Raw genomic sequence first — 11,896 nt, 5'->3', positions numbered from 1 at the left:
TGAACTAGTATCAGGATTTAATGTTGAATACAGAAGCCACAGATTTGTTTTAATTTTTATTTCAGAATATTCAAGAATTATTTTTATAAGATACCTATTTAACTTAATTTACTTATGTAAAAACTCTATATATATCATATTTTATTTAACTTTAATTTTATTAATTTATTCAATCATCTGAACACGAGTAACATTACCTCGTATTCGTTACGATTTACTAATATTCTATTGTTGAATTTTTATCCTTCCTTTAATTTTAATTATGTTTTTATTATATATATTATTTACAAAATTTTCTTTAGAAATAATAATTCTCTTAAGTATAAAAAGATAATAGAAAATTAATTCTATTTTATATTTTCAAAATATATACTTATTCAAGTTCATTATCTACACTTTAATTAATTTATCTCAATAAATTATTAATAAATTATTTAAAAAATAATATAAAAAATAAAAATAAGTAAAAAATTTTCTTAACTCAACAAAAGGATATTCAACAGATTGACCCCCCAACCAAGTTAATAATATTAAACACCTAAGAAAAAATCAATAATAAATTTGACTTAAAGGATAAAAAGACAAACCTTGAAATTTATTTAAATTAATATAAGGTAGTATTATTAAAATTAAAATTGATATTAATAATGCAATAACCCCCCTTAACTTATTGGAAATCGAACGTAAAATTGTATAAGCAAATAAAAAATATCATTCAGGCTGAATATGAACTGGAGTAACTATAGAATTTGCTATAATAAAATTTTCAGGATCTCCTAATAAATAAGGTAACTCACAAACAACTAATATAAAAATTATTAAAAAATAAATAAACCCCAATAAATCTTTCAAAGAATAATAATTATGAAAAATAATTTTATAATTATTCCTTCTTACTCCCAAAGGATTATTTGACCCAGTCTCATGTAAAAATACTAAATGAATTATAACTATTAAAAGTAAAATAAAAGGTATTAAAAAATGTAATGAATAAAAACGATTCAAAGTTGCATTACCAACAGAAAATCCTCCCCATAATCATTCAACAAACATTAACCCAATATAAGGAAAAGCTGTTAATAAATTTGTAATAACTGTANCCCCTCAAAATGATATTTGTCCCCAAGGTAAAACATACCCCAAAAAAGCAATAGCCATTATTAATATAAAAATAAATACCCCAATTAATCAAGTCTTAAAAAGTTTATAAGATCCATAATATAAACCACGACCAATATGAATATAAACACAAATAAAAAAAAATGAAGCTCCATTAATATGAATTAACCGTATCAATCACCCATAATTTACATCTTGAATAATATGAATAACACTAATAAAAGAAAAATCTAAATGAGCAATATAATGTATTGATAAAAATACCCCAGAAATTAATTGAATTATCAAAAATAAACCTAATAAAGACCCAAAATTTCACCAAACCCTAATATTTACTGGCGAAGGCAAATTAATTAAAGAATTATTAAAAATCTCTAAAATTTTATTTTTTTTTATAATTGACTTATTCATTAATTAAATTTTAAAATTTGTCGTAAAGGAATATTAACTTTTATACAAACTACAACTGAGCAAACTATTGTAAAAAATAAATATATAACAATATATATATTCATATCTAAAGTATAATCTATTATTGTATTTTTATATAAAATTAAAATCTGATTTAAAAAATTATATAAATTATTAATTTCAAAAAAATCTATATATATAAAATTATAAAAATTATTAAAATATAAAATTATTAATAATAATAAAATTATTAAAATAAGCTTTAATAAAAAATAAAAAAAATATTTCTGATTAAAATAAAATATTTGATTATTAATTAATCTAGTAAAATATAAAAATAAAATTATTAAACCCCCAATTATAACCAAAAATATAATATATGAATACCAATATCTATTAATTAAAATCCTTATTTTAAATCTTAATATAATTGTATATAAAATTAATAAAATTACCAAAGATAAGGGATGAAAACTATATATATTCGTTGGAATAATTAAAATTATTATTAAAATTAAATCCACTAATGTCACTAATAAAATAAAAATATTAATATCAAAATTTTTCATTCAAAAAATAGTTTAAATTAAAACATTAATTCTGGAAATTAAAATTATAATATATTGTTGTTTTTTTGAAAGCTAAAATTAATAAAATATCTTTAATTTACAAAATTAATATTTTGGTTTAAACTATTTAGCTAATTTGAATAAATATATATATATATATATTATTAATTTCATCTTTTTTATTTACTTCTTTCTATCAACATTTATTACTGGCTTTAATTAGACTAGAATTTATATTAATTAACCTTTTAATAAGAATATATATAACTTTATTAAACTTAAATATAAATTTTTATATCATTACATTTTTTATCGGAGTAATAATCTGTGAAAGAGTTATAGGATTATCAATTATAGTTTACATAATTCGGAATTCAGGCAATGATTATATTACCCAATTAAGTTTACTAAAATGATAAAACTAATTTTATTTATATTATCATTAACCTTATTCCCTATAATTAATAAATATTTATGAAATTTTTTAATTATTAACTTTATATTTATTTATTCATCTATATTTATAAATAAACTTTATTTTTTAAATTATTATTGATCTAGAATTAATTATATATTTGGATTAGATAATCTAAGATTTTCTTTAATCTTGTTAACCTTATGAATTACACCCCTGTCAATTTATTCTTTTAACATAAATAAAAAATTATTATTCTATAACTTAATAATTTTTATAATAATTACTCTAATTTTATCTTTTATATCTATAAACATAATAATTTTTTATATTTTCTTTGAAACAAGATTAATTCCTATTATTTTCATTATTATAGGATGAGGATTCCAAATTGACCGTATTCAAGCTAGAATATATATATTATTTTACACTTTATTTGGTTCCCTACCATTATTAATAATCATTATATATTTATATTCACACATAAACTCTATTATAATAAATATTTTATGAATAAAAAATCTAAGATCCTTAAATAATTTAATTAGATTTATTATATTAAATTTAGCTTTTATAGTCAAAATACCTATATATATTCTTCATTTATGGCTCCCTAAAGCTCATGTTGAAGCTCCAGTAAGAGGATCAATAATTTTAGCAGGAATTATACTAAAACTAGGAAGTTACGGTATTTATCGCTCTATATTAATTTTACCAAAATTAATAATAAACTTTAACCAATACATTATTATCATAGGATTAATTGGAAGATTAATCTCAAGATTAATCTGCTTAAACCAAAATGATTTAAAAATTATTGTAGCCTATTCCTCCGTCGTTCATATAAGAACACTATTAGCTAGAATATTTACTTTATCAAAATTTAGATTTAAAGGAAGATTAATAATAATAATTGCCCATGGTTTATGTTCATCAGGAATATTCTTTATTGTAAACTTAAATTATGAACGTTTAAAATCCCGTAATACTTTAATTAATAAAAACCTCCTAAATATTTCCCCATCATTAACTTTATGATGATTTTTAATATGTTCTTCAAATTTCTCAGCTCCCCCATCATTAAATTTAATTAGAGAAATTTTTATTCTAAATAGATTAATCCTATGAAATAATTGATTAATTTTTATTATTATTTTAATTTCATTTTTTAGAACTTGCTATTCAATTTTACTTTACGCTTTTTCACAATATGGAAAATTAAATTTTTCATTTTTTAATTATTCAAATATTAATAAAAAAGAATATTTAATTATTATTCTTCATTGATTACCCCTAAATTTAATATTTTTAAATTTAAACTTATTAATTTAAATTTAAAAAATTAATATATTGATCTTATAAATCAAATAAATAATTTATTATTTTAAATTATTTTTTTAATTTTATCAATTTATATATTATTTATAAATTTAATTTCATGAACTTTTTCTATTTTATTCATTTTATTAAAAATAAAATTTATTGTAGAATGAAATATAATAATAATTAATACTATTAAAATTAATTATATTTTATATTTTGACTGAATAACCTTAATATTTTCTAGAACAGTCTTAATAATTACTTCCATAGTTATATTATATAGATTAAATTATATAGAAAAAGATTACTCTATCAAACGATTCATATTTTTAATTATAATTTTTATAGCCTCAATAATTTTAATAATCTTTAGGCCTAACATTTTTAGGATCCTTCTAGGATGAGATGGATTAGGTTTATCTTCATATTGTTTAGTAACATACTATATAAATAAAAAAAGATTTAATTCTAGAATAATTACAATTTTAATAAATCGAATTGGTGATATTATAATTTTAATTTTAATTGGATTAATAATAACATTTGGATCTTGAAATTTTATATTCTTTAAAAAAATAAGAATATTTATATTTATATTTGTATTAATTGCAGCCATCACAAAAAGAGCTCAAATTCCTTTCTCATCATGATTACCCATAGCTATAGCAGCCCCAACCCCTATTTCATCATTAGTACATTCATCAACATTAGTAACAGCAGGAGTTTATTTAATATTACGATTTAGATATTTATTTAATAACCACTTTTTATACTTTGTTTCTATTATATCATCCTTAACTATATTTATAGCTAGATCAAGAGCAACTATAAAATTTGATATAAAAAAAATCATTGCACTTTCAACCTTAAGTCAAATTAGATTAATAATTTTAACAATTACAATAAATTTACCTAAACTAGCATTTTTCCATTTAATTACACACGCAATATTTAAATCATTAATTTTTCTTTGTTCAGGAATTATAATTCATAATTTTTATAATCATCAAGATATTCGATTTATATCTTTTATAAATTTAAACTTACCTTATACTAATTTAATTTTTAATATCGCATCACTAACTTTATGTGGATTACCCTTTCTTTCAGGATTTTATTCAAAAGATCTAATTATTGAATTTTTTTTAATAAAAAATTTTAACTGATTAATATTTATTATAATATTTTTATCTATGGGGTTAACAATTACATACTCATTACGAATAATTTTTTACATCTCAATAAAAAATACAAAAATTTCCTTAATAAATTTACCTAAATCTTTTAATTTAATAAATTACTCAATTATTTTATTATTATTTATATCCATAGTTTATGGTTCAATTTTAAATTGATTAATATTCTCCTCCCTAAATAAAATTTTTCTACCTATAAATTTAAAATTAATTATTTATAAATTTATAATTTTAGGTATTATATCAGGACTCACCTTATCTTATATTAAAATTAATTTTTTTAAAATAATTTTTTTAAAAAAAATTTATTACTTTAACAATATAATATGAATACTACCTAATTTATTAAAAAAAAATAAAAATAATCTAATAAATTTTAATAATAAATTAATTTTTTTCAGAGAAACCTCTTGATTAGAAATAATTTCATCTAAAATTTATATCTATTATTTAAAATTATTTTTTAATAAAAAAATTATTCACAAACTTAATTTTTTCTTAACTATTTTAATAACATTTTATATAATTATAATTATCATAATTTATTTAAATAGCTTAAATTTAAAGTTTAATAATGAAAATATTAAGATGATTTATAAATCTTTAAATAAATTTATAAATATAAAATATTATTTTTATAGTGAAAATATAATGTTTTTTTTAAACTATATAAATAAAATAAAAATGGATTTTAACCATAAATTTAAAAATTAGAAATTTTTGATGTTCATACTTATTTTAATTGGAATAAATATATTCATTTAAATTATTAACAATAACTTACCTCTATTTGGTTTCAATTAAGGATTAATTAAAACCAAAATTTCAAACCGTAATTGAATATAAATATTTATTTCTTAATTTAAAATAAATCCTTAGATATCCTTTAATTGCAATTTAAAAATTTTATATTAAACTATTATTCTAAAAAATTCATTTCAATGATCCTTCTAATTTTTCAAATTCTAACCCTAAATATAAAATTATCAAAATCATAAAACCTAAAAATAACCATTCATATAAATTTAAATATTTATATAAATTAATTATAGGAAATAAAAAAATTACTTCAACATCAAAAATCAAAAACAAAATTCCAATTAAATAAAAATGAATAGAAAAAGGTAATCGAGAAGAATTTAAAGGATCAAACCCACATTCAAAAGAAGAATTTTTATCCCGATCTAACCAATCCTTTTTAGAAATTATTATATTTACTAACATAAAAATAACACAAAATAAAATAATAATAAAAATTATATTAATTAAAATTATTTACATTAAAATTTTTAAACAATTTAATTGGAAATTAAATATACTTTTTATATTATATAAATATTTAAATTAAAAAGATAATCAATAAATAAAAATATATAAAAATAACCAAACTACATCTACAAAATGTCAATATCATGAAGCTGCTTCAAATCCAAAATGATGAAATCTAGAAAAATGATTTTTCACTAAACGTCTTATAGAAATTATAATAAATATAACCCCAATAATCACATGCACCCCATGAAACCCAGTTATTATAAAAAATACTGATCCATAAATCGAATCAGCCATAGAAAAATAAGATTCCTTATACTCTATATACTGAAAACCAATAAATAACAACCCTAAAACAATTGTTAAATTAATAGTAATCTCTCTATATTTAATATCAACCCCCTTATAAATTAAATAATGACATCACGTAATGGTAACCCCGGATCTCAATAAAATTAAAGTATTCAATAAAGGAATATTGTAAGGATTAAAAACTAAAATATCCCGAGGAGGTCACATTCTCCCAATTTCAATTCTAGGAGATAAAAATATATGAAAATATCTCCAAAAAAAAGAAATAAAAAATATTACCTCAGATAAAATAAATAAAATCATTCCTAATTTAATTCCATCCACAACTTTAATTGTATGATTACCTTGAGTCATTCTCTCACGAATAACGTCACGTCATCATTGAAAAACAACAAATATTAATAAAATATTACCAATTATATAAATATTTATATTAAAATTATTAAAAAATTTAATAAAACCTACTATAACAATTAAAAATAAAAAAGAACATAATATTGGTCAAGGCCTTTCAGTAACTAAATGAAAAGGATGAAAAAATTTATTCATTAAATTAATTTGTTTCTTTTAAATATAAAATTACCAAAATTACAAAAACATAAGATTGAATGATTGAAACTGCTAATTCTAATAATAATAATAATAATTGAAATAACAAAACAATTAAATATAAAAAAAAAAAATTTGGAATAAATCTTCTTAACAATGTTAATAACAAATGACCCGCAATTATATTAGCTGTTAATCGAACAGATAATGTTAAAGGTCGAATAATTCTTCTCAACAACTCAATTATAACTATAAAAAATATTAATACAAATGGTGTTCCTTGAGGTACTAAATGTGCTAATATAAAAATAGTATTATTAACTCAACCAAATAATATTAAACCCAACCAAATAGATAAAGAAAAAATTATTGAAAAAATTAAATGTCTGGANCTAGTAAAAATGTAAGGAAACAACCCCATAAAATTATTTGTTATAACAAACATAAATAATACATTAAAATAAATTAAATTATTTAAATTAAAATTAAATTTTATAATAACTTTATACTCAATCCATAAAATTTTTATAAACTTTATAAATATATAATTTAATCGAGAATTTAAAACTCAATAAACTTGAGGAATAATAAATAAAATTATTAAAGATGAAATTCAATTAATTGAAAATTTTAAAATTTGTGGATCAAAAATTGTAAATAAATTTGATATCATTTTAAATATTTATAATAAAATTAAAATCATTTTTTCTTACAATAACTATTTTAAAATTTATATTTATTAAAAAATATATATATATTAAACCTATAAAATAAACTAATAAAAAAAATAATGATAATATAAATCAATCTATTGGAGATATTTGTGGAATATTTTCAATAAAATCACTAAAAATAATTATTAATTTATTATAATTTGAATTAAAAATTCAATTCTTATATTTAAGATATTTAATGAAATTTAAATTAATTTTATTAAATCTTTAATACCACAAATTAATATTTTAATTAAACTACTTAAATAAGAATTTAGTTAAATTATAACATTAAATTGTCAATTTAAAGTTATTAAAATTATTAATATTTCTTAAAAATTTATTTTTAATCAATTAAAAAAAATCTTCAATTTAACCCCTTCTATCACAATTGGTATAAAACTATGATTAAGCCCACAAATTTCAGAACATTGCCCAAAATAAACCCCTAAACGATTCAAATAAATCAAACACTGATTAATCCGACCTGGAATAGCATCCACTTTTAATCCTAAACTAGGAATAGCCCAAGAATGAATTACATCAACTGAAGAAATTATTCCACGAATTATTAAATTATAAGGTAAAATTAATCGATTATCAACATCAAATAAACGAAATACCCCCAACCTTCTTCAATCATTAATTATAAAAGAATCAAATCTTAAATTAAAAAAATCACTATATTCATACCTTCAATATCATTGATGACCAATAATTTTTAAAGTTAAATAAGGATTTAATGATTCCTCAATCATATACAAAATTTTCAATGAAGGAATAATTATAAATACTAAAACAATTAAAGGAACAATTGTTCAGATAATCTCCAATATTTGATTATGTAAAATATTTTTATCAATAAAATTATTTTTAAAAAACCACATAATTAAATATAAAATAAAAAATAAAATTATTAATAAAATTATTAAAGAAAAATCATGAAACTCAATTATTAATATTCTCAAATAAGAATTAAAATCTTGAAAATTTATTATTATTCATATTTTTAATAAAAAAATTACTTTTATATATGAATCTTAAATTCACTGCACTAATCTGCCATATTAAAATTTATTTTTTAAATAATAAAGGTAATTGTTTATAAGAATGATTTATTGGTGGATAATAATGAAACCATTCAATTGATGAATTTATATACTTAACAAAAATAATATTTCGTTCTATAATTAATCTTTCCCACAATAAAAAAATAAAAAAAATAATACTAACCAAAGTAATTATAGACCCAATAGAAGATACTAAATTTCATATTAAATAAATATCAGAATAATCTGAATATCGACGTGGCATACCCCTCAAACCTAAAAAATGCTGTGGAAAAAATGTTAAATTAACCCCCAAAAATATTAAAAAAAATTGAATTTTTAATCAAATCTCATTCAAATATAATCCTAAAAATAAGGGATATCAATAAATAAAACCTGCTATAATAGCAAATACAGCTCCTATTGATAAAACATAATGAAAATGAGCAACAACATAATAAGTATCATGTAAAACAATATCAATAGAAGAATTTGATAAAATAATACCTGTTAACCCTCCTATAGTAAACAAAAATACAAATCCCACAGATCAATACACTCTTAAATTTATTTTTATTTTTACCCCCCCTAATGTTGCTAATCAGCTAAAAATTTTAATCCCTGTAGGAATAGCAATAATTATTGTTGCAGAAGTAAAATAAGCTCGAGTATCAACATCTATCCCAATAGTAAACATATGATGAGCCCAAACAATAAAACCTAAAAACCCGATTGTTAATATAGCATAAATCATTCCTAAAACCCCAAAAGTTTCTTTCTTCCCCCTTTCATTATAAATAATATGAGAAATTATTCCAAATCCAGGTAAAATCAAAATATAAACCTCAGGANGACCAAAAAACCAAAATAAATGTTGAAATAAAATAGGATCACCACCCCCTGAAAAATCAAAAAATGTTGTATTCAAATTTCGATCAGTTAATAATATTGTAATAGCNCCAGCTAAAACCGGTAAAGATAATAATAATAAAATAGCTGTAATTAAAATTGACCAAATAAATAAACTTAATTGCTCAAACTTTATGAAAAGCTTTATATTTAAAATTGTACAAATAAAATTAATTGCCCCCATAATTGATGATACCCCAGCTAAATGTAAACTAAAAATTAATAAATCTACTGCTAACCCCCTATGACCTAATCTAGATGATAAAGGAGGATAAATTGTCCAACCAGTTCCAGCACCTAAATTTAATAATATTCTCAATATTAACAAAATTATAGAAGGTCTCAATAATCAAAATCTTATATTATTTATTCGAGGAAAGGCTATATCAGGAACCCCTAATATTAAAGGAATTAATCAATTCCCAAACCCTCCAATTATAATAGGTATAACTGTAAAAAAAATTATAACAAAAGCATGAGCAGTTACTATTCTATTATAAATCTGATCATTTAACAATCTCCCAGGTATCCCTAATTCTAATCGAATAATTATTCTTATAGATAAACCTAACACCCCAGCTCAAATCCCATACAAAAAATACAAAACACCAATATCTTTATGATTAGTTGAATATATCCATTTTATCATTCATATTAATTTTTAGTTTAAAAAAAACATTAAATTGCAAATTTGAAAATATAAATATTATATAAAGTTTTAGTAAAGTGTCTGATTTAAGTTATAAATTGTAAATTTATATAAAAGATACAAACATCTTCTTTACTAAAATTTATAAAATTTATCTATATTTTAAATTTTGAAAATTTAAAGTTTTTTTAACTTAAAATTTTATATAAAAAATATTATTAAATTAACAATAATAAATAAATTCNTTAAAAGAAAAAAATTATAATTTTTTTCTTTTAAAATCAAATTATTAAATAAACTTAGATTTATTATTAAATAATTCAACATTATAAAATTTAAAACTAATCGTAAATAATAAAATAAAAAAATTAAAGAATAAAAAACTAATAAAATCATTATTATAAAATTTATTCATACACTTATATTTAAAATAAAATATCATTTTATAAAAAAACCATATAAAGGAGGAACCNCTCCTAAAGAAAAAATAATAAAAATAATAAAATAATTATAATTTATATTTACTTTTAATAAATTTATATTAATTTCTTCCAATTTTAATTTTCACATTAATAAAATAATTACAAAATTAATAAAAATATAANTAATATAATAAACTAAAAACAAATCTACATTAACAATCAAGGAAATTAACATCCAGGATATATGATTTAAAGAAGAATACCCCAAAATTTTTTTCAACAAAATTTGATTAAAAACCATTAATAAACTAAACCCTCCCCCTAAAATTGAAACTAAAAATAATAAATTAATGTTATAAATATTTATTAAAATTAATATTGGAATTAATTTTTGTCACCCTATTAAAACAAAACATATTAATCAATCTAACTGTAATAACATATCAATAAACCAAAACTGAAAAGGAAATATACCCAATTTAATTAAAATCATTATATTTATTAATAATAAAAATATTCTATTATCAAATATTATATTTAAATTCATAAAAAATAAAAAAATTATTGAGCTAAATCTATTTAATAAATAATATTTTATAGCCCTATCACTAATATAAGCCCCATTAATTACTATTAAAGTAATAAAAACTAATAAATTTAACTCCATAAAAATTCACATAGAATAATAATTATTTAAAAATAATAAAATTAACGCTCTTAAAACTAAAAAAAATAAATATAATCAATTATATTTTTTCATATAAACTATAAATAAATTAATAAATTCAATAATTACTTTATTATTCTTATCAATAAATTATTAATTATATTTTAATGTAATAAGCATAAAAATTTTTGATATTTTAAGAATTAGATTTTCCTAATAAATATAATTTTAAATTAACAAATTTAATTATAATTAAATATTAAATTTATTTTAATTATCTTATTATTTATATATATATATATATATATATATATATATATA

At 18.4% G+C, this 11,896-nt stretch overlaps 1 protein-coding gene and 4 pseudogenes across 1 annotated transcript; 1 reads left to right on the top strand and 4 right to left on the bottom strand.

Moving 5' to 3' along the window:
• Positions 1-433: 433 nt before the first annotated feature.
• LOC114841683 lies at positions 434-1,545 on the bottom strand (annotated as a pseudogene).
• Positions 1,546-4,237: 2,692 nt separating this feature from the next.
• On the top strand, positions 4,238-5,476 carry LOC114841684 (NADH-ubiquinone oxidoreductase chain 5-like). The gene is given in 2 exon segments (XM_029126745.1): positions 4,238-4,271; positions 4,498-5,476. Coding segments are annotated over 2 exon segments (900 nt in total). The 3' UTR covers positions 5,364-5,476.
• A 2,716-nt stretch (positions 5,477-8,192) lies between these two features.
• On the bottom strand, positions 8,193-8,886 carry LOC114841682 (annotated as a pseudogene).
• Positions 8,887-8,951: 65 nt separating this feature from the next.
• Positions 8,952-10,541, bottom strand: LOC107045402 (annotated as a pseudogene).
• Positions 10,542-10,807: 266 nt separating this feature from the next.
• Positions 10,808-11,619, bottom strand: LOC114841681 (annotated as a pseudogene).
• Positions 11,620-11,896: the final 277 nt, after the last annotated feature.

Source organism: Diachasma alloeum, unplaced genomic scaffold, assembly GCF_001412515.2.
Source record: "Diachasma alloeum isolate Michigan unplaced genomic scaffold, Dall2.0 Dall_scaffold_78920, whole genome shotgun sequence".
Lineage (NCBI taxonomy): Eukaryota > Metazoa > Arthropoda > Insecta > Hymenoptera > Braconidae > Diachasma > Diachasma alloeum.
This window is presented reverse-complemented; position numbering and strand designations above follow the sequence as displayed.